Genomic DNA, 22,819 nt, shown 5'->3' with positions numbered 1-22,819 from the left:
AACATGGTAGGCATGAATGGAAACCTATCAACAACCAGATCTTTGTCTGCCAAGATAAAAAGAACAACATACTAAGTTAAATTATGTTGCTATTATGTCACAATCCCCATTTTTTTCCACAGTTTCTGTTGCCAAAGAGCAGAATCTGATACTTACAGACTAAGAGTAGATAGCTCTATAAAATATTTTTCTGTCAGAATTTATTCTATTTTTATTGCTACTTATCTACAAAATCCCAGAGCTGCTATGGCATACTCTGCTCCACTACTTACGTTATTTAAAAGTCCACATGAACAAAAATCTATACTGAAACAAGAAAAAATGCAAATTTTGTTAGTATCAGTAATTTTGTCACATTCTTAGGTAAAGGTTTTTATACATGGATGAACTAGAAAAAAAACCCCAAGTAAACACATCTAGGTGAATGTTAAAAACGTGTTGGCACTCTTGGCTGGAACGCTGGGTAAAACACTTGCCTTATTTCAGCATATGTTCCCGTCTACCCGCTTTGCAATGCAGTGCAGCTACAACACATAATTGTGAGCTCATTTGGATACTCTCTGAATGCCATCCAGCTGTTTCTGTTAACTGCATTGTTTTGCCTGCTACCTTTCAATTCCTTTCAAAGCCCTGGAAAATATTTGGTTCTGTATGTGTGCACGCGCACACACACACACATCATGCACATTTAATTGCCAGAGCTTGGTTTGCTTCATTGAATATACAGCAGGCTGGGTTGAACAACCGAAACATGCTCAAGAAGTGTATTACTAGATGGGCAGAGGACCACATTAGGTTTGGGGTAACAGCTTGTATCACTACAGTAGTAGCAATGGTAATGCAAGATAAACCAAAACCATACAGTTCTGTAGAAAGAACTCATCTGCAGAAGTCTACCTGGTGCTCATGAGATGGGTCAACCAGACTGCTGCCTAATTCAGGGAGCTCATAAAGTACTCCAGCAAATTTGGTAACTGTCAGCCTGCTTGTACAAAAATCAACAAGTCCACATTTGCTATGCAGGTACAATAAGAAAGTGTAACCAGGAGAAAGACTGATGATGGAAGGGCCGCCCAAAATTTAGAGAAAAAAAATAATCATGAGAGCAAGCTCTAGAGCAGGGCCTGCTGCTAGAGACAACCTTGGCACAAGTTAAGCAGTAAGATAGACGGCCATTGAGACAGACTGGCAAAATACTCTGTAGATCTTATCAGGTACACATAGATAGAGAAGCATCAGGAGGAACCGTGTCTACAGCAACACCTGACACTGGATACATAACACTGAGCCATAGATTATTTTGGAAACATAAGTGAGAGGGGTTTCTGGGCTGTGGCCAGTGTAATTACGTATATGGAGTTGGATTTAGCTTTTGTTATGGTGAAGGCTGTGCCATTTCCTTCCCTCGGTGCAAACTGGGGCATATTCTGAATGGAATAAGTGTAAATAACAAAGTTATTTGTATGCTTTAACTAAGTGTCCATTTAGTGATGGAAAAAATAGAATCAGATCATAAATTCCAGCAGGCACTAACAGGATAGATGGATTATACAGAGATTCCCAGTGACAAGGTGTAGATGGGAAAGCTTTCTGCAGGTAATACTGCCTTGTGCCCTATCCATCTGGGCTGTTTGGCAAAACTCCACATCCTAGCTAAGATTATGTGAATGTTCTCACATATTCCCTCTACCATTTCCAACTGAGATTTTTTGTGCATCAGGCAGACCAGACAGTGAGTCAGGAGCTGAGGCAAGGAGACATTCAACAGCTTGTCTCCTTCTGACTGGTTATAACCATGCATTGCTATGATGCTTATTTACCAGTCGCAAATTTTCCTCTATGCATGCATAAAAAGAATTCATCTACTCCTTTTCCTGCCACATAAGATATTCTTGAGTTCCCTTGGACATGGAAATATGTGCACTTACACTTACGATGTCTATCCAGGCAACAAGTTTTAGAGGATGTCTTTTATTCAACAGCTCAGTCACAGTAAATGTTACCAAGTGAAGAGGCTACTCACTTGAACAGGTGCATTATGAACTGGACCTTACAATCCTATAATATGAAGATACAAATGCAAGTACTAAGAAATGGATCCACTGTTTTACTTGAAGTTTTATGGTTCTATGTGTTGCCTAGATGCTACTGTGAAGCTGTTCCAGGCAAGTCTTTTCTGAATCATGGGACTTCATTTCCTGATTAAAAACATTTTAATACAAGAAGAAAAAAAGAAAAGAAAAAAAAAAGAGCTCTAATGTAGTGTTGCTTTTTGTTCAGCATTTAGAGAATTACAGAGCAAACAAATACCAGAAATGTATTTAAAAATGGCTAACGCTTCAGTCAGATCCTGTGACAAGTGAACACTCTGCTCCCAGCATAGATGACAGAGAGTAACTAGGACAGCCAAGCTCAGCAAAGCACCACGAGCAGCAGATTTTGTCAGGTTTCCAAAAATGACTCTTGACTGGCAATGCTCACTTTCATTAAATTTAACTAATACAATTTTAATTATTTTATATTGTTAAATATTAACCATTAAAAGTTCAAATTGATTGGAATATAAAACAACAGAAAGCAAACTCCAGTAATCCCTGGGTAAAAGGTCACAATCAGGGTCCAGCAAGAAGTTGTTTTTTATAAAGAACTGCCAGGCAAGATTCTCTGCATTAGACCTTTGCTCCCCACCACCTCTAAAAGGAGGAGGAGATACCTGTATACACAGTAAATATTATGATTTTTGGTTTTTAAGTCTATGGGAAGCACATATAGGAACTCTGGTTGGGAATGTTGAAAATATTTTATGGGACTTCTTACAGTGGCATGGAAATAATCTGATGATGGACACCAGTATAAGAACATGATTATTTTCACTATTAATTAATTCTGTAGCATATTCTCTTTAATCTAATTCCTAGCACAATTACTACTTTAAAGGCAGAAGACATATTTCATATCCTCAACTTTATTTAGATTACACTGACTCCATGCATTTTTCAGAATTTCTCAGTGGTGGAAGTTACAGCAAAGTGCTCTAAGATATTAGGCATGGAAAGTATTGTTTCTAAACTTGCATACCCTACCTTTCCCGACAGAGACAATGAAATCAGTGTTTCAATTATAGGTCTTACACACTGTTGGGCAACAAATCAACTTTCATCTGTTTATTCAAGGGTCAGTATCATTTGTTTAGCTATAAATTTAGGTGTGCTGCAGACACTGATGCCATCCATTGCTCAATGATGTCTGACAAGAAAAATTATTACTCGATCATACTCTTTCTCCAACAGAGATTTAGTACACAGACAATGCACAACACTGTGGGAGCTCTTAAATTAGGGCTTAATGGCTAGCAGCCTGCAGTGTTAAGAAAAAAAAATAAATCGCTCTTTCTTTGAAAGAAGCAAACTTTAATGGAAATCTCTTTGGTTTTTAATTCAGTGGAGAAATTATCATAACCATGAAGGATGATTGAGATATCATGTGCAGAGGGAAAAGGGCTATATAGACTGAAAGAGCTAGTCAGACAGGCTATTGCTAGTATGCAGGGCAACTGTTACGGATGCACGCACTGCATATGATGCATATCGGTGGAAGATTTTCATCTGTAGCTCCTCTTTTCTTGTGATAGGATTCTTTGGGACTTTAGGAATGGAATTAACTGGACTCTCTCAGCCTGTAGAAGCAAAAGCACTTACATACGTAGACTTTGCATGAATAAACATCTAGAAAAAGATACGCAGGCTTTTTAGGTAGAAGTGGATACCAGTCCGTTACTATCAAGATTTATTTAAACACAGAATCTTATAGCTCAAGAAGAACCTGGATAAACTGCATTCATTTCAATGCTTATTTAGTTTCTCCTGCTGGACTAGAGGAATCTGTGCTGCGAGGCAGCTCAGGCGACCCGTTAGCTGCAACTCGTGTCAGAAATGTGAATGTTGAGGAACTGGCTCCACCGTGTGGGCTAAGGAAAATGAACATTACAAGTCCAGCAAGAAGCAGCATCCTTCACTTCAGTTTTCAGTAAGGATGGGATAAAGGTAGGATGAATAGAGGGAATGTCAGTAAAAAAAAAAGAAAGAAAAATACTGGGAGGAGTTGGAAGAATTAAAAGGTTTAATCCAGTAAAGCTTTATTATCGCCACCATACAGGTCTGAGAGAACTGGCCCATGGTCTCACTGGTCTAGCCCAGTGAGGAAGCTGGTCTAACTCCAGGAAGGAGTTTTGAGTTCTTCAACAGTTTTCTGACAGATCTTCTGCAAGATATTAGTAGCAGTAAAAGAGTGACAGTGTGCTACTCAAATTCACCAAAGGCATATTTTTTCCTAACACCTACTACATGTTCTGCTTACTGACGGCATGACAGAATTGCAAAAGCATGAGTTAATGTAAACCTCTGGCTTGGAGAATTAGTGGCACAATCAGTGAGACTTACTTTAAGAATTCCTGTGACAGATAACATTCTGTGTAAGCGCTCCTGCTTGTGCTAAGTCTGGGTATGGTTAGGTAGTGCAACCACTTCTTCTGCATACCCGATGGCATCATGACATCCAACCTTTGTGTTGGACTTTCTCCTAGAAAGGCAGGATGCCATCTCCAGGGAGATCTCGTTAAATAGAGTTCTTAACAGAAGTGTTGCAATTTATTATGCCAATCTTTTCAGTTTTCTGAAGCAGAGACAACTCCTTCGACTGGATGGAGTTTGCTCTACTGTCCTACTTAATTACCATCTCACTTAATGATAATTTTCATTCTCATATGTATATTCCTATCAATCCTTCTTCATTTGCACTCATGTACTTCACAGTCATTCTTATTGAAAAAGTGAGGTATTTGTTTAGACAGTGGACTTAGATTATCTTTGCCTCATCCTGATTGCATAGACGCTGCATTTCTTTCTTCTCCATCTTCCTTCTTCATGGCTGATTTTCCATCTACTATGTATTTTTTTCAAAAGTAAAAATCAACATGACTTCTGACAAAGTTCACATTACTTACATGATCTCTGACATCAGATACACTTTCCTTGGCTAATGATTTGCCTTTTCATTTCTTACTGTCACTTACTCCCAACAGCCTTTTTGGTGATTATTCATCAGTAAGTGTAGCGTTCCTTTTCTGTGGTTTGCAATGTAAGTTCCAGAGATTTTAGAAGGTTTTGCTTTAAAGAACAGCATTTTCCTCATTTAAGTGCATAGACTTTTTCAGTTCAGTTAACTTGTACTTACACAGATACTGAATACCTGCCTTTTTGAAATTAAAAGCTTTGAAGATGCAATTTTATCTGTTCTTCTTTTAATTTGAATGGAAGCAACTTGCAATAATCAGTGCAAGATCCATTTCAAGGACCACCACACTTGTTCGCTGAAATCCAAACTATAATTGCATGGCACATAATCTCCTGTTGGATTAACTGATAAAGACATCTGGCATTTGTTACATACAGGATTAAGTGGATTCTACACGTTCTTGCAAGTATTTTACTGTCCAGTCCAAATACATAAAGTTAAAATTTTCTATAATGACAATACTTTGTTGATGTTTATGTTTCTAGTAATATCACAAGGTCTCCATCTGTATTCAAATCTGCTTCTGTGTTTTAATGAAGACAAAACTTCACAGTCTTTCTGTCATTCCCTCACAAATAACCCTGAACTGGTCCATTTCATATTATTGCACATTTTTGTAAATCCACATGTATAGCAGCCCTAAAATGAAAAGAAGTTACTTTAAAAAATCTGTTCTTAAAGAAGAGGCGAGTCTGATTTGATCTGTAATTCATCATTAGCTGTACTCTTTATTTGGGAAGATGTTACTATATGTTCTATTAAATTCTTGGTTTTGGAAATAAAATAATTCCTGAATACATGCTTTGTGCTGCAATACTGACAAAGATAAAATGCCAGAATTCATTGAAATGAAAGGCAGATAGAGGAGGTGGAACACACACTGTATAGCTGCTTCATTGCTGAGGCATGGGACAACATGCCTCAGGAAGAAATACTGGTTTATTTTGCTAAACTCACTGACAATATGAACATTCTTTAACTCTGACTACTCAGCAACTAAACACCTGCAGGCAGATCCAGGAGACTCCTTCTTCAAGGTACAGTAAAAATAATACATAATTCTTTTCATTTTGTAGTAGAAATGCATAACCATCGCTGGTTGTATACTGAGGGTCATACCAGGAATTCACAGTTCAGTTATGAATTTACACCTGACTGAAAGATGGCCACAGCTGGTGGGAAACTTGTTTCAGTTAATAAAAAAGCTTTGAAACTGTAGGAATAAGCTTTTAGTTTTCTAGTGAGTGCTCTTGTGAAGTGTGGGAAGCTGTGAGAGTTTCAGTGTCTGTCAAAACCTAATAGGTGATAATTCATTTCAATCAATTGCCTGCCCTGCTGAAATTAATATATACATTATATACATGGAAGTAGTCAAGGATTTAGTGCACCACAATGATTAGGGTAATTTTTACTTTTTTTAATTCATCAGTTCCCAGAGGCTTTTTTCTCTATTTAGATGAGGCAGCAGGATTAGACTCCACATAATATATCCTTAGTTTGTTACCAAGGTAATCAATACTAAGCTACACTATTCATCAAAGAGAGAAAGGTAATGGAACAAAACTACGTATGCTTTAATCTTCAAGAGAAAATCAAAAGTGTAAAGCATATTTGCAATGAGGTTGATGGTTTTGTGTAGTAATAGTTTGAAGACAGAATGGAATCAGAGCAAACGCATGAGGGAATAATACAAATTTTGGACTGCATTTTCCTTTCTGCCAACATAGAAAGCATGGGTTTGCTGTTGGAACCAAAACTACTCTGTCAGTAGTTGATATACTTCTGCCTATTCTGCCTTTCAAAAGCAGTAGAGAAAACATGCAAATGCAAATAAAGCAAAGTGCACTCAGTGTCTGATTTTCTGGGCAATTAAGATATTATTTCACTTTAACAAATCTAATTTGTATGCTTAAAAAGTATAAATCAATCAGGAAATTTCAGAATTATCTAACTCTTCAGCTAACTGATCCATGTGCTTCTTGCAAGAAACCAAAATTCATATCCAAGTTAGTGATATTCAAGATCAGACATGAATGTGTGAATTTTGGGAAAATGTAAGAGAATGTTTGTGTCCAGGCAAGAAATAAACACTTTTTTTTGTACCTGAGAACAGAGGACAAATGATACTGTTCTGCTGTCTCATATTTTTGAGGATCTGTTTGATTGGATACAGAGAAACCAGGATGAGATATTAAAATAAACTCTAACATCTAAAAAGGTGATTACTAGAGTGTCTGCCCACCCTTGCATTACAGGCATATGTATCAAAGAAAAGAGTAGCAAGGTTTTCTAGTAAGTCGTTACTTTTAATCACCACTCAGCATTAGAAATAAAACCCGAAATCAATTTTTTATGTAAGTCAATTTATTGGTTCTCTGAAGACACAAAAGCTGTTATTTCAAGTGCAGGCAACTAATCTTGTTTTATTGCCCCAGTAACAAGAGATTAAAACATCACAGTCAATGGCTTTTAAGTAGAAAGGCTCGAACTCGTCTCAGTTATTTGTGTTGAAATTTTCTCAACACCAAGACCAACTGCATATGGATATGAGAAGAAATTTTACATGTAAGACATAGTACAGTAGAAAAAAATGTTGCTTATGAACTTTCTGTAGAAACATTTTTATGTGTTGAGAAGATGTACAGATTCAGGAGTTTAAAGAAGATCTAAGAGACTCTTAAAATCAATACTGTTCCAAGTACTGCACTCGTAATATCAAAAGCTGATCTTCTGATAAGATTAAGCCAATGCCAAAACATTTGTAAACAGGATTCAATCAATACTTTAGTTTCTGCTGACATGAACTTGGTTTTTAAAATGAAACTGCTTTATACTAAGCAAAATACACTTCTAATAAACTGAAATATTAGTTCTCAATGGGAATTCAGCAATTCTTCAAACATTTCTAAATGAATCCAAAGATCAAACTCTGCCCTCATTTCATTCCTGAATTCTCACTGAATTGCGCTTGTAATAACAGCAGAATTTGTCCAATGTTGCCTATTCGTGACTTCTCTGTTGGAACACCATTTTTCTAGTAACAGTGAAGAGTGAAATAGTGAACTGGGAGATGCCTATTCTAGCCATTTGTAACCCTGCTTTTTTCAGACTTTGACATACTCCTTATAAATGATGCTGTGAACATGTTTGTGGCAACATCTCCAGAAGAATGCCCTCTGCCACCTACTGAGTTAGAGGAATACAGAGAATCCAGAAGCTTCATTTACAGGAGGCTTTATGCACCACCTTTGAGCACCCAATCTCCTGTATGTACAATACTGAATAATCACCCTGACGGTGAATATAACGTAAGAGATCTTTACTCACATAGTCTGCATGTGGGTTCAATCTAGACAGTACTTGTGTTATGCTGTTTAAAAAGCATGCTGAAATGATAAAGTTTACATGATGAAGGACAGGGGAAGATGATTTAGAATTTCTTCTCTGTCAGTGATTCCTTGCTCGGATCTTATGTGCGAACTGATTTGTCTCCCCAGAAAGTAACAGAGCTAAACAGACTCCACTTAAGAGTCTCTTGATTACACAGAGTTACAATAAATAAACACTTAGGTGACTTAACCTGGATTTTTCAGTAGTGGGGAAGACAAATGACGCTTATGAGTCATCTACAAAGACCTTCTCCTTACGCAACAAAATCCCTAATAGGTGAAATCATTAATATGCAGACTAAGATGTCAAAAATAAAAAAACAGGCAGAGAATCAAAACTAAAAATCCATCATCCTGGGAGGTAACAGAGCAAGAGAAGAAGGCACTTCCCCCTCAGCAATACTAAAGCCGCTATACTAAATACAAGACAACACGACACCAGCAGCACTCTACAGCTGGATGGGTGAAGTAACAGCAGCAGTTAAAGAAGAAAAGATCGACAGGCAGCAGCAGGACATGGCAAAGACAGCAAATGCTGAAATGACAGCAAGGTATCTTTTCTTCTTCACACACAGAAGCTGAGTATGCCTGAGTGTATCCCCAGAATACTAATATAATCTTGGATAACAAACTATGAACAAGAGAGGGAAGGACAAATCTGGTATGTTAAAGACAAATTTATTCCTTGGATGTTCGCAGTGGAGGTGGGATATCTGAGGAAGATCACTACTAGGGATGCTGTAGGAGCAGCCATTTTACATCCTGTTCATGTACTACTGAGTCACTGTTATTTCTGCTTTCCTGAACTACTGGTTCATTTTTCTGCCTTTACTACATTACCTTTGAAATTAATTTTAAATACTGAAACTGAGCCCATTTTTCTTCCAAGACCACATGGCAGGGGAGTGACTGTATCACAAATGCTGAGGCATTTGTGGTCAAGAATCATGTATATCTCACATTTCCTTATTAAGGTTAGTATTTGCATACAGTATTTTTTCTGCTTTCAAAATCAGATTCAGTTTTACCACTCAGAATTTCAAGCTGAGAAACACAGATCTGGATCCAGAGGAAAAGCAGTAGACAGCAAAAGCTAGCTACACTTCGGGATGCAGGGATTTTCTCACTCAGGTTCAGCAGAGCGAGACTTGAGACTTCATTTGAACGAGGCTCTCACTATCCTGCCCTTCAGAGGCTGAAGTGGGCGCCAGTTATCAACCAGTGGCTTCACAGGTTCATTCTCACCACTCTTGGAAAGGGTACGGAGCTTCGCCATCTGCAAGAAAAAAAAAATTAAAGTGTCCCTGTGAATTCACCTGGAAGCAGTGTGGACCTTGATGCCTAGAACACACTCTTGAGGCAGAAAAGGAATTTTCTTATGTAATGACAAGCATACTGGTAGAGATTATTGGTAGAGATAACTGCAGCCCAACAGCTAGCGCTGTTTCTGTGCATCTTTACACTCTTCATCCACAGAACAATGCATCATCTGACCCTTGCCTGGAATTCTTTTCGGATTTTCCCTGACCCACACTCAGAATGTGGAAAAAGAGTAGGGGCCTCCTCTGACCCTGCTGGAGCCAGACTGCAGTCAAATCACTTGTGAAAATATGGCTATCCATGAAGGAGGATGCACATCTAAGCCTATGCAACGTAGTCTCATAGAAAAAGCTGGTCTGCAGAAGTTCGTATTTTGTTCTGTAAGGCAGAGAAATGTATGCCAACTGGATTATTAAGTTCAATCATGAATTCAGCACTTAGCCGTTGTTCTCCAAATTAATTTAAATTCAGTATTGCTTTGTTAATTGTTACCTTTTCATCAGAATGCAAAATAAATCTGTTCTGAAAACTGCCAAATTAGTAAAAAGGCTATACCCCGACTTGTACTGCTGAAGCAGAAAATAGTATAAACAACCAAAAGTTTTAACGCAATAACTAAAAAGAAGGTAACCTTACCCAGACTGGCTCTCTGTTCTTTTTCCTGTGTAAATGCACACTTGAGCTATATGAATACAATTAGTACATTAATTTGTATTAACATTCAGGTTTGCAGGTTCTACCTAGTTTGATCCTTCCCACTGACAGATTTTAGGAAGTCAAGGTCTCAAGTAATTTCTTAAACTGGGAAACCAGCTAAATGTTAGTCTCACTTGCCACTTAACGCTGAAGCACAGAGAATGAACTGAGGCTGCTGTGGTGGCTGAATTTTGTGGCTTAGGGGCACTTCTGTCTATGCAGGTTTTCAGGATCCCAAGAACACTTCTGCTGAAGCTATTCCAGGAGGTCTCTAGAAAGACAGCCTGATTCTCAAGGTCAGTTTTACAGTCCATTTCAACAGTCCCTTTCAACAGTCCATTCTCCAGGCAATTTCTCACAGTCCTCAGCTAAAGCTTTCCTTATCAAAAAACGCAAGGTAACATAGAGTTTGCAAATCACCACGCTGACATACTGTGACACTGTTGCGAACTGGTAAAGGAGCAGCAGAACTAGCTGGAGTTACCTGGTCTGAGCTGACTTCAATCGGCTCCCTCAAGAGAATCCAAGTGATACACTCCTCACATGGGGGTGTAGTGAACGAACCATGGTAGGTCCAGTAGTCCCGAGATTTGGGGAAAAGAATTGAAGGATCAAAGTGCTGAAAAGGAGCCTCTTTCCCCTTAGAGAAACAAAAAATAATTCTCTGCAGTAACTCTAGGGATATGCATCTTAAAAGACATCAGTATCTATGTTATTACAAAGGAAGTAATTAAATATCAAGATTCATGCAAGAGATGAATCTCCTTTTCTTTCTGTCAAGCATTTGCCCCACAATTAATAATAACTGACATTTTGATTCCATTAATAAATGAAAAGAAATTATAAACTGAACTGTGTGGAACCAAAGCAAATTCATTGTTACATTTTTCTATTCTGGGATTATCAAAATTTTGTTTTATTGTGGGTCACTTGGGATAAAAGTTAAAGAGTGTGGCACTGGACGTACTGGTACCCTTTTTATCCAATAGAACACTGGCCAGGCATTTATCTCAGATTTGTTACAGTCTTCTCCTCTATCTGAAGGCATTTAAATCTGCATCTTTCTCCTCCCCAAACTGTGCTCTAACTACATTGTCATGGTGACACTCTCAATCTTTTTTTTGGCACTATTACACTTAATGTAAAAAAATCAAAATATTTCCTGGTAGAGTACTGGATCCTGAATATCTTACAACTAAAGGTGATTATGACCAGACAAGGGAGAACAGAAGACACCAGGCAACATTTCCAGAGACGTTTTTCTTTTCCACTGAATAGGATACTCAAGAGAGTATCTCCATAGGACTGTGATGTCCCCTCAGGGCAACAAGAACTAAACCAGAAATTTCAGTTCTCTACTGGTATTTAGGATGCAGTTCTGGAAAGAGAAATCTATTATTCCTAATTCCTTCTCCTATCATGTAGAATCTTCCTTAGATTGGAACACAGTATTACTCTACGAAGTGCAATGGGAGGAGCTGAAATCTTTGCCACACATCTTGCACAAAATATGGGTAGAAGGAATAACATCAAGACTCCAAATATATCTTCCTGACAAAATTACTCTGTAAGTTCAATATGAGTTTGCAAATGACTTCACAAACAAAATTGTGCCTTTTCAGTAAATACAGTACAGTGCCCAAGAAACTCCTCTGCCTGTAATGCATCACAGCAATTGAAACTGCATGTGCTATAAATACACTGGTGATACCATCCATTATTCTTTCCTGAAAAATAAGTAATCTTGGTAAAATGTGTGTGATGACAAGAAAGAAAATAAGTGTAAGAGATAAAATGCAAGATGTGGTTGTTTGCATAGGCACCTATCTTTCCCTGCTTTTCTTCAACTGTTGCTTTTTCCAGAACCATTACAGAGAATATCTGTATGTAGGAAATCAGACTTCTATTTTTTTGTTGTTAGAAGTCTTAAAATCTCCAGTTAGGCAGTCTCAAATAGAATGTAATGGAGTGGATATCACTGCCATCTTGTCAACATTGTATGACACAGTGTTTCATAGGGTGATTGGTCAACTTTTTATTAACTATGGCAAAGTTCTTCTGCATGTAAATGTCAAAAAATGATATAGGGATTATGAGAGAAAGCTGAATCTGTATGAAGACAGATATCACTGACAGGGGGAGCATAGCAGGGGGAGCAATGGGCAGGGTGAAAAGAATGACCTTCAGTTCCCTCAGCAGAAAGAACTGAATTGTATCTGAAGACTAAGAAAAGGTTGAAAAAATAAAACTAATATGACTCTGAGTGAGGGGAGAACATACTTCAGGCTCAGACCCATACATCAATGGCAGTACATACATACATAACTTAAATGCAAGAAATTCTGCTGAATTTGGAAGAAAATGCTTACAAAGTTTGTAAAATTCAGTCCTGGTGATCTGGTGGTACATTCAAAGTCAAACAAAACAGGGACTTTTCTTTTAGCATCATTAGACTCATAAAGCTTATAATGAAGTAGAATTGCTGAAGTATACCTAGAGATTAGGTCTATGTTAAATAATAATGTTAAATAACAATAGATGCAGTATCACAATTCTCTGCAAAGAACTCCCTTCTGCAGTTCTATCTATGCAATAGGTATGGACTTTGGTCCTTAGATCATTAATTAAACTGGAATACAGTTTAGAATAGGTTTGCAATGCTATTTGTGCTGGTATCGTATAAAGACAGAACCTAGGACTGGTACAGAAACTGTATCATGTAATTCCTTTTATAAATGAATTCAGTTCCATCTTAAAACTAAAAAAGTTTTTTAAACTTCCTTACACCAACTGGGAGCTTGCTCCATCATTCCTACTAGTTTCTTCTCATTTCAGGCTAACTAAATCTCTGACTCAATTTTATGCATTTGTTTTGGCCACTGCTGTCCTCAAATTCAAAAAGCTTTTAATTTCTTCTTGATATTTGCACACTAGCATATTTTTACAGAGCGGTATCAATAAGACTATCAATTGTGCACACAAGCATTGATACAAAATCCTCTACAACAAGAATACTTACAGAAGTCGGAAGTTATATGTTTACTTAAGTAAAAGAAAATGTCCTGCTCCACAGTCCAATGTATCACCTCTGGTGCTACTGTTAGATATCAGAATGATGCCAAAAAGTGAATCTGAACTTCTGATTTCTGCTGCTGCTGCTTTTCAACTACATTATATCACAAAAAATGTTTTGATACCTTGGTCTTTATGTTATCAATTTCTTCAAGAATTCTCTTCATCTCTGGTTTGGGATTTTTTCCAACCTGTAATGCAAAGCACAAGTACTGTATTTTTTCATAAAGTTCCACAGTATTTTAAAGAATTTCAGTACATCCCATCTGTCAAGTTAGGCAGCAATACTCTCAGAGCATCCAGTACAGAATGACACAAAATTATGTGTGTTAAAAGAACATCCGGAATAGCAGACTCAAGTAACTGGCTTTGCAATTCAAAAATGCATTGCAGGACTCTACAAGGCATCTCCCACTGTATGAGGAATAAGCTGCGTGCTCAGACAGTATCATCTACACCCTCCAGGGCCTAGCCCTTGGCTCCTGGTTTGAAAGCAACCCACAACTGCTGTGAGACATATGAGCACTTGGCGAAGTGTTGATAGTCTGAAGAGCTGGAGTTCCTGCAGACACTTCAAACATTTGCAGCACGTGTGCAGTCAGATCAGACTTGATGTAAGACACATGAGGAGATTCATGTTATGACCTCCTCAAGCTATGGGGTCACTTTATTGCTTATGTTCATGACGTTCAGCACCTCCAAAAGCTTTGACACGGCTCTGCATCCCAGAAGAGTAAAGACAGTATGCGTAAGACATGCTGTTACTGCCATGTCTTGTTCCAAAATAGCTTGAATTAAATTCTTCAGGAGATAATTCCATCTCTCTTTCAGCAATATCCAAACCCATGACAAACCCAGAGGAAAACAATGGCTCCTATGCCGAAGAGCAAGAAGGAAACAGCGAAAGAAGGCCAGAGAAGATATACTGATACTACTTACTTTTCTAGACCCTTTAGCTGACCTTAGCATGGTTAATAGGAACATAAAGTTGTGTTTTACAAGATAAAGCTTTAGCCTACAACAGACCAAAAGAAATGACAAAGGAAGAATAATTGAAGGACATAGTTATAGGGGAGAATCTGGACAGGTGCTGATCTTCAGTTTAAACTAACCACAAGAAAAAAGGTCAGGCTGGCTCACAGTATAACAGAATTAAAATGACATTGGATATAGCCTGTCCAGGGACATTGTGGCAAAATTAATTATATCCACTTACTACTGCTTGTACAAATGCAGCTTACTAAGTGATAAAACAGTAAAAGGAGAGCTATTCTCTGATGCTCTGTTCAAGCTGAAATGCCCACCTGCAGGTAAAATGACAGCCACATAGCTGAAGTCTGCATAATTTATCACTATTAGATGTCTGCCTGTTAGTGTTTCTCAGTGTCCTAGACCACATGCAGATTTGATACTAGGATTGCTTTCTTTCCATTAAGTTTTTAAAAAAAATCAATTGGAAAATATTGGTACAGTATTATTTTTTTATAAAGCTGCTGTATTTCAAGGTTAAAATGTTCAGTGAACTTCTTTTACCATCAATTCTTTCTCCTTGGAGGAGGTTCATTGAACTCCTTTTGATTCCCAGCTTATGTGGGGATCAGCAAGAGACCAAGGGAATCAGTCAACATAACCTTGCTGACAGGCAGATACAATACCTGCTAGCAGACAAAGGGTAGGAGGAAACACTCTTCCTATGCAGACTGTCCTCACTCAGTACACACCACAGTAAAGAGCTGGTCAGCTACCAGGGACAAAATTAGCAAGTGTCCCAGGCTTGAAGCTGTGTGTCTCTTTTTCAATACCACCCATGATATGTGCCACTGGTGTCACGAATGGTGTCAGAAGTCGGCTCTGAAGGGGTTAGTGCATGGAATCTGGAGGGCCCAAGGACATATGTGACTTCAGTCTGTGCATCGCTTTGAATGTTTTCCTGTAAAATGATACAGTGCAGGGAAAAACGATGGGAACTTTTTTCCCTGGCACTAGAGAAAGATGAAAAATACAGAAAATTATAAAGACTGAATATTTGCCACTTACTTTCAGAAAAATGCCCACAACAGCCACACCATCAGGTTGTTTCAAAGCTCCAGCAAAATTACCATGTTTTGGATTCCAGTGCACCATATGTAACTAAAAAATCAATGAAGCCTCAATTATAAATGCAAGAAATTGCCAACAGCACAATCTTACAAGCTTTTACATTAAGTTAAGAAAAGTTTCCAGTACATAGGTAAGTAAAGGAATGGACTATAGAAAACTATACATAAGTATTTCCTATTCCTGCTCCTATGCTTCCATACACTCACACTTTCTATAAAGCATCACTTTCCACATAGAAGAAAACGGAGTTTACCACACAATACATTTAAAAATTAATCAGACAATTCAACTATAAACAGTTTAACTCAAGCACGTGACATGGACGCATGCAGTGCATAAACCACCTACTGACATGCACTTCATCTCAAATAGATTTCTAGATGTTCATGTTATGTAGGTAACAGCTCAAGGATTTACACTGTGTTGTATGTAGCACCTACAGTACTGTTTTGTACCTCATGCTACTCTCAGCACATTGTACTGGAAAGGAGTGGAGATAGTAACCTCACATTTCTTTCTCATTTCTACTTTCAACAATGCTGTATTTTTCAGGATATATTTCACGTTTTTTACATCTCCTTCCAGAAAATCTCTGGTTCCTGTATGTAGCTCCAAATGCTGCAACCAGCAGTGTGGAATCTCAAAATAAGTAGCGTCTGGAACATAGCACCATACAAAAAAAAAAATAAATAGGAGTCTGGTGCATATTTTGAATGGAGATTTATTTTTTTTTTAAGCACAGTAACAGTTATTTAAAATAACACCAAAATAATTAACACTGAATATGAATTAATGTATTGCTCTGTTTCTTTACTCTTGAGGATAAAGACATCATTGCTAAGGATAAAGGTGGAGCAGCGATATACTTTTGGTTGCATTCTAGCAAAATTTCATACATTCCAGGCTTTCTTCTCCTGTCAATAAATATCTGAGTACTGCAAACAAAAGCAAAGTAAAAAGTCTGTGCTTGAACTAACCAAGAAATAACTTGAGGAAGCAGAATTTTTCTGTTTAGTTGGCCACAGAAAGCAGAACACTAACACAGTTCGGCTGTGGCTAAGGAATGTGGAAAAAAAACCCCAAACTATCACCCACAGTCATCTCTGCAATGTTTGCGCCCACTGACCCTGCAAAATATCTGCCCAGATTTTCTCCTATGATAGGTGGGCAGAGCCCCTGTAAGCTCTGCACCTTGATGTATAGGTGGAAGGCAGGAAAACACTACTGCAGACTTTTTGTGGGCATAAGCATGTATTTTGAGCCTATTCTCAAATAGATGGAGGAAGGAGGTAACTTTCGCTAGTAATTCACTAGCATCAATGGCAAATTCACTTACATTTATTACCTGAAGATGTCGTCAGGGCCTAGAGCAGCCATTAGTTTTAGCAAATTTGGAAAATAGTGCAGTAGTTTACATTAAAAAAACCCTCCCAACATCTCTTTATCACAGTTCCCAAAAATAAACAGAGATTTTAAAGCACACATGTTCAGAAACTAGAAGATACTCTTTAGCACTCTGAATCAGTTTTAAGGTAGATCTGATTTTGAATGTCAGTTTATCAAATATGCTTTTAGCGAGTTCTTCTATTCATTAGTAATGCTTTCTGAAACTAAGTTAGTAATTCAAGCTATACCAGAAATGGCTAAAAGTCAAAAAACATCAGCAGAAAACAGATCCTCCTATTTGGAAATAACAGATCACTTTGTCTCAAATATTTTTAAAACATTCTAAAATACCAGCAAAACCTCTTGCTTGAAGAAGTGAATTCCATGTTAGTATATACTTGCAAAGATACATTTGTTGGCAGATGCAACTTAGCCTACTGCAGGCTGATGAATATTCACAAGTTTCACAGATTTTAGAGAAAAAAACATTGATAAATACTTGCAAAAGGGAGAATGGTTAATCTGTTCAGATGCACAATCAGTCAAATCCCAGTGAGTACTGAATACTACTATTAAAAATAGGTCCTACCTCTGCTGCATATTTCACTCCATCTATAACATGCTCAGAGCCGTGGTCATCAGAGGAACCCCAATGCAAGTGAAGCTGACGCAGCCTGTAGGCTCCCGTGAGTGGCCCACCTCTCAGCACTGCAATTGATAATCTACATCAACACTAGCCTACAAAATGCTGACATACAAATTTACTGAACAGGGACCTGTACTTTCAGTGTGGACTACCTCTTGTAAATCCAGCTGACTGAAGTGGGGGTCACAACACTCACCAGTTTACAAGATTGGGGCTGAATTCTGTTATCACTCAGGAATAGTCCTGTTTGACATGAAAACTATGGAAGCTGCTGTGAGCCAAGCACAGAATCAAACCCCAGAAGCCTAACAAGCCACCTTGGCAAGGGGACACACTATAGTTCCTGATGTGGAGACAGAAGGAAGGTATTCACAGCTGATTCTTGTCAAGAAAATGGTCTGTTGTGAAATGGTTGGGGATAGGACTCTGAAATTAACCCAAAGGTGCTTTGAAGTGTACCTCTAGCCCATGACTGGCATACCTTTTACAGTTCAGACAACTAAACAGTGGTTACAGCATAGTTTGCTGCTTCTAAAAAAAAGAATCTATCTCTTCAAAGTGCAGGTCTTAAGAGAAAAGAGTTTAGGTCAAATGAGTTAGCAAAGTGCTCTTGAGCAAGCAAAAGCTATAGTCCACATTTAACACTGCCACTGATGAAACAATTTAAGAAGCTATTATTTCTGATGTTAGCCAAATAATGCTGACCATGCATCAGTCTGACAGTTTACATCAGTTCGGACTTTCAAAACATCACACCTGCTTTTCAGTTTGGGGATTCTTTTGAACAGGGACTCCTCAGAGGATAAACTCTCAAATACATTTTTCATTCATTACATAAGGCAGGAATGAGACGTGTTTCCTTACACAGAAAGGGGATAATGCAGGTCACAACTGCAGTGCCAGAAGACCTCGTTTAAATAGCATTCAAGTTTGAACTTCTACCAATAGCTTTGAAGTTCAAAGTTAACATTGAAATAATATTTAAATCCTCTTGTGCCCAATGGTCTCAAATTAATTCTTGATATCATATGTGTTGGAATACCTACACAGAGCAAGAGGTTTAACTTTGCAGTTTCTCTTTTTAGTTGGCAGGTGTCACAGCCATTGGGGGGGGCAGAAACAAAGCACTGTGTTGAGCTTTAGGCATGCAGTTCCCCTTATTTTTTGAGTTTGTTCACACATAAATACATTTTCATAACTAAATCAATACAGTATTGAGTAAGCCTTCTGTAGAAGCCTTTAATGGAAAATAAGTCACATAATAAAAATAGTTGTTGTTGTTATTATTATTATTCTTTCACTTTTCAATGTAGGATAAATACAGCATAGACTCTAAGGCCCAAATCCTCACAAGTATTTGCTTGCCATTTCATGCTGGAATTAATGGGAGGCAGGAACTTTCAGGAGCTTAATTTATGTGATCTACCTACACTAACAAGCTAAATCGGTATCAGAGTTGGAAACTCATTTAGCAGTTGTTTCTTACAAGTGATCCTTTCCAGAGCTCAGATACTGTGAAGCACTTGGAAACAGCACTTCATAATGGTATGCAGATCTCTCTAGCATAAAAATAAATCTTTTAACATTCAAAATTTTCCATGTGATTAGATCAAAAAAAGGCTATCTTCAAGCTAGATTTCTTTTTCCAGTTAAAATCGGATCTGTGACTACTACTTATCCTCAGCTGCTGCCACCACAGAAGCCAACAAATGAAGGTAAAGTTTATGAAATGCTGTCTTATGTGGTTTTTCAGAGCTGTCAAACATTGCATTTGATTCCAGTCAGACACATCCCTATGAAAAGCTTGAGCTCTACTGTCCAGCAGCCTGAAGAAAGTTAGTAATAGCAGCAGGGAGTGAATGTATACACTGGGTGTCCAGAGGGACAACAGAGATGATGGGGAGGGGAGAGGCAGGGAGAAAAGGGAGGGAAGGTGATTCAGAGGAAGGGCTGCACCAAGGGCTGCACTCTGCTTGGCCAAATCAAGGTCTTCATCAATACAGTTCCCTGGGCAGACACGTTCTTGAGCAGCCTCTGTCTAAACATTTCAGCCTTTAGGAAGCTGCAAAGTCAGAGCAGAACCACCATCTGAAAACGTTCATAATCAATTTACTTCCCATGCTTTGAGTCATGGCATTGATTTTATGCAGTGCTTGCGGAAGAGCATTCCATGCTATAACAGAAGTGCAATTTATGGTTTGTCTGAGGCCACTGTGTAGAAACTGCGGTAATAAATACTAAAGCACCATACAAACACATAAGAAAGAGATTGTCCCTATCCTAAATAGCTTAGATACTGTCTGCGAGATGTGGAACAGTAACAGGTAGCTGTAATGGTAAACAAAGCAGTCCAAGAAAACAATGAGCTCATCAAGATAAACGATATAGTGATCTTTCAATGTACTGCAGATATATTTCATTAATTATATAGCTTATGAAGAACAAAATCCCAATACAAATGCCATCAAAGCAGATGCAGAAAAATACAATGGAAAGTAACTGTTTTCCATTAATTAGATTGCTTTCCTTCTTGATAAAGGACCGATCAATATTGCATGCTCTTGAGATGTCTTCGCATTATACGGCATTGTGAATTTATTATTCATTTTGACTGTTGTTGCCCATCTGCATTCAGAGCTACGCACTCATACAGCTCTGGAATCAAGTTTTGAACAATTTAACTTAGAGATTAGAGACTGCTCTCTCTCAATTAAATAACAAAGCCATTTCATAGATTTCCAGAAGCTATGAAATGTTATTTTCATAAATGCTATTTTCATAGCTTTTTCAGGCTGTGGAGGCTCTTAAGACTTCCCACACAAACAGAAGAAATCAAGATCACAGTCAGTAGAAACACAATGGGGTTTGTGTTTACAAAGTGCCTCAGAGGGTGCACTAAAAAACCCTGGATGACACTCCCTCCCCTTGCGCAAAAACTGAGGATGTGGTTTCCATGTTGAAGGAGGTGACTTGGGGAGGAGAAGTCCACCTTCCGGCTGAGTCTGTATTTCGGGGGTGCCCCTGCAGCTACAGCCTCCCTGTCCCACCTATGGTGGACCTAAACATGGCCAGATCCACCAGAACAAGCACCGGGAGCACCTTTTTCATGTACCCAAATGACTTTTCTCTGCCAGCCTCCACAGGCTAGGTACCACAGGATGCATTTTGATTCCCAGCGCTTTGCAAACCCCTGTTCCTAACAACCCCCGAAAGCCGAACCAAAACCCGACCTGATCGATCGAACATGTCGTCGAAGACGACTCGGCAGGTGCGCCCGTTGTTCAGGATGGTTTTCGCTGCCCCGGGATCGTAACTGGCGTGCCAAGGGCCGAGAGAATTGTCGTGCCGCACGTCTTTGCTGTTGATCTCAATGGGCGACTGCTTGTCTCCCTTGGCCATGGGGTAGTTTTCATGCCAGTGCTCGGGTCCTGGGGGGGGGGAAAGGCAAGGAAATGTCAGCCCGGCTCAGACCCGGCCCGCCCGGCGGCCCCGCACCCCCGCTCACCGTTGTCGCTGTCGTAGCCCCACACGGACTGGGCCATGGTGCCGCTGCCCGCGCCCCGTCCCTCGCCCTCCGCTGCCGCTCCCCCGGCGCGGCGGCCTCCTCCCTCCCTCCCTCCGTCCCTTCCCTCCTTCCCTCCCGCCCCGGGGGACTTTTTATAGACCGCCGCGGCTTCGCGCCGTCCCCTGAGGGGTGGGCAGGGGGAGGGCGGCGGCGGGAGGCTGCGAGGCGGGCAGGGGTGAGGGGCGGCGGGCAGCGGCGGGGCGGGCAGAGCCATTTTCGCCACCCCTGGAGGAGGCAGAGGGATGCCGGCGGGACCCGGCGGCTCCCTTCATCGCCCTCCCGCGGGGCACGCCTCAGCCCGCCCAGTCCCGGGAGCGGGAAAGAGGGGGCTGCGCCGCCCCGAGGGCCCGAGGAGAGCGGGCGGCCGGGCGGGTACCGGTGCTGAGCCTGAGGCAGAAATGGCGGGAGCGCCCCGCAGCCCCCACGGAGGGTCGTGGGGCCGTGGGGCCGGGCTCGGGTGGAGGAGCGGCTGCGTGGAGAGCGAAGCTGCTGCGCAAACTCGGGGAGCCAGCCAGAAGGCAAGGCAGAACCCCAGCCCGGCCCAGCCTGTGCGGTTCCCCCCCGTTTGCAGGCAGCGTTGCGGGCGTGAAGTCCGCCCGGGTGATTTCGGGCGAGCTCCCGGGGAGGGCAGGCTTGGGAGTTCTGGCTTCCCTGTTCTCACAAACGCTCCCGCTTAACAGCTCGGAAAGACACCGTGTCTGCCTGAAAGGGTACCCCGTGGCCTGCAAAACCACACCCTGACGCCAGGCTAGCCTCTGCCAGCCCCACCTGAGGCCATTCCTGGCTATTTGGTCAAATTCGGGTTTGACGTCCGGTCGGTTCTCCTTCGCGCAGGGAGCTTTACGCCAAATGCGGTTTCTCATGTTAGGCAACTTTGCAGTTAATATTTTGGCCAGGAAAACAGCTGTTTTTCAGGTGATGGAGAGTTAGTGATAGGTATGGTTGTGTTTGTTGGCTTTGTCTCTGCATCTGCGTTGAATACTCAAAGCTTTTCTTTCAAATGCCAGCTTCGCTGCGGTCTCCCCTGGCTTTGTCAGTCCATGTTATCACTGCTGCAACTGTATCTACCTCCAGCTAAATAATACCTCAAACTACATACCTCAAGCTAAATAATATCCCAAGCTAAATATTTGGGAGTCAGCCAAGAAGCATTGTGAACCATGGAGATTTCCATCATAGTTGCAGCAAACTTGCTAAAATGCTCCTTGTACCTGTCAGCACTGGAAAGTAGCATGGAAATAAATATGCGGCTTTGAGAGGTTGCAAACCCCTTGTATTGGTGAGGTACAGGGAAAAGGTTGAGAAGCTGCAATATACAGAACCTAAGATTAATTTGATATATTTCATGTCCCAAAAGGAGCTGGAGGATAAAGGTTCCCCTTCTGGCTTACCAATATAGCTAGGCTAATAAATAACTAAATACGGACTTTGTTTAGGGTAACTACAATGATTTCTTTAAACGTGTTTAGTAAATTCTTCTAGCTCTGAGGTTAATCATAAACAGACAGCCCTCCTTTGAGAGAAAGGTAGGACAAGATCTCTCACTTAGGAGTCTGCATCTGAGAAGATTTA

The 22,819-nt window shown here is 40.0% G+C and overlaps 1 protein-coding gene across 1 annotated transcript; it reads right to left on the bottom strand.

The window, feature by feature from the left end:
- Positions 1–5,776: 5,776 nt before the first annotated feature.
- LOC104315995 (carbonic anhydrase 3) lies at positions 5,777–21,327 on the bottom strand. Its single transcript, XM_069779605.1, has 7 exons — positions 21,188–21,327; positions 20,913–21,110; positions 17,626–17,744; positions 15,588–15,680; positions 13,676–13,741; positions 10,963–11,118; positions 5,777–9,738 (listed from the first exon to the last, which is right to left on the bottom strand). Exons 1-7 carry the CDS (start codon positions 21,222–21,224, stop codon positions 9,619–9,621), a joined length of 789 nt encoding a protein of 262 aa, XP_069635706.1. The 5' UTR covers positions 21,225–21,327; the 3' UTR covers positions 5,777–9,618.
- Between the last annotated feature and the right edge of the window lie 1,492 nt (positions 21,328–22,819).

The sequence above is a fragment of the Haliaeetus albicilla genome, chromosome 3 (assembly GCF_947461875.1).
Source record: "Haliaeetus albicilla chromosome 3, bHalAlb1.1, whole genome shotgun sequence".
Taxonomy (NCBI): domain Eukaryota; kingdom Metazoa; phylum Chordata; class Aves; order Accipitriformes; family Accipitridae; genus Haliaeetus; species Haliaeetus albicilla.
The sequence above is the reverse complement of the archived record's forward strand: the minus strand, read 5'-3'. Positions and strand labels throughout refer to the sequence as shown.

What these genes read in the sequence shown, in the direction of transcription:
- LOC104315995 (XM_069779605.1), bottom strand. Translation starts at nt 21,224, where the DNA reads ATGGCCCAGTCCGTGTGGGGCTACGACAGCGACAACG. An exon ending in TTGTGGGCATTTTTCTGAAA is followed by an intron (nt 13,742 to 15,587) that starts GTAAGTGGCAAA and finishes TTTGCATTACAG; the next exon opens with GTTGGAAAAAATCCCAAACC. An exon ending in TTGATAACATAAAGACCAAG is followed by an intron (nt 11,119 to 13,675) that starts GTATCAAAACAT and finishes TGTTTCTCTAAG; the next exon opens with GGGAAAGAGGCTCCTTTTCA.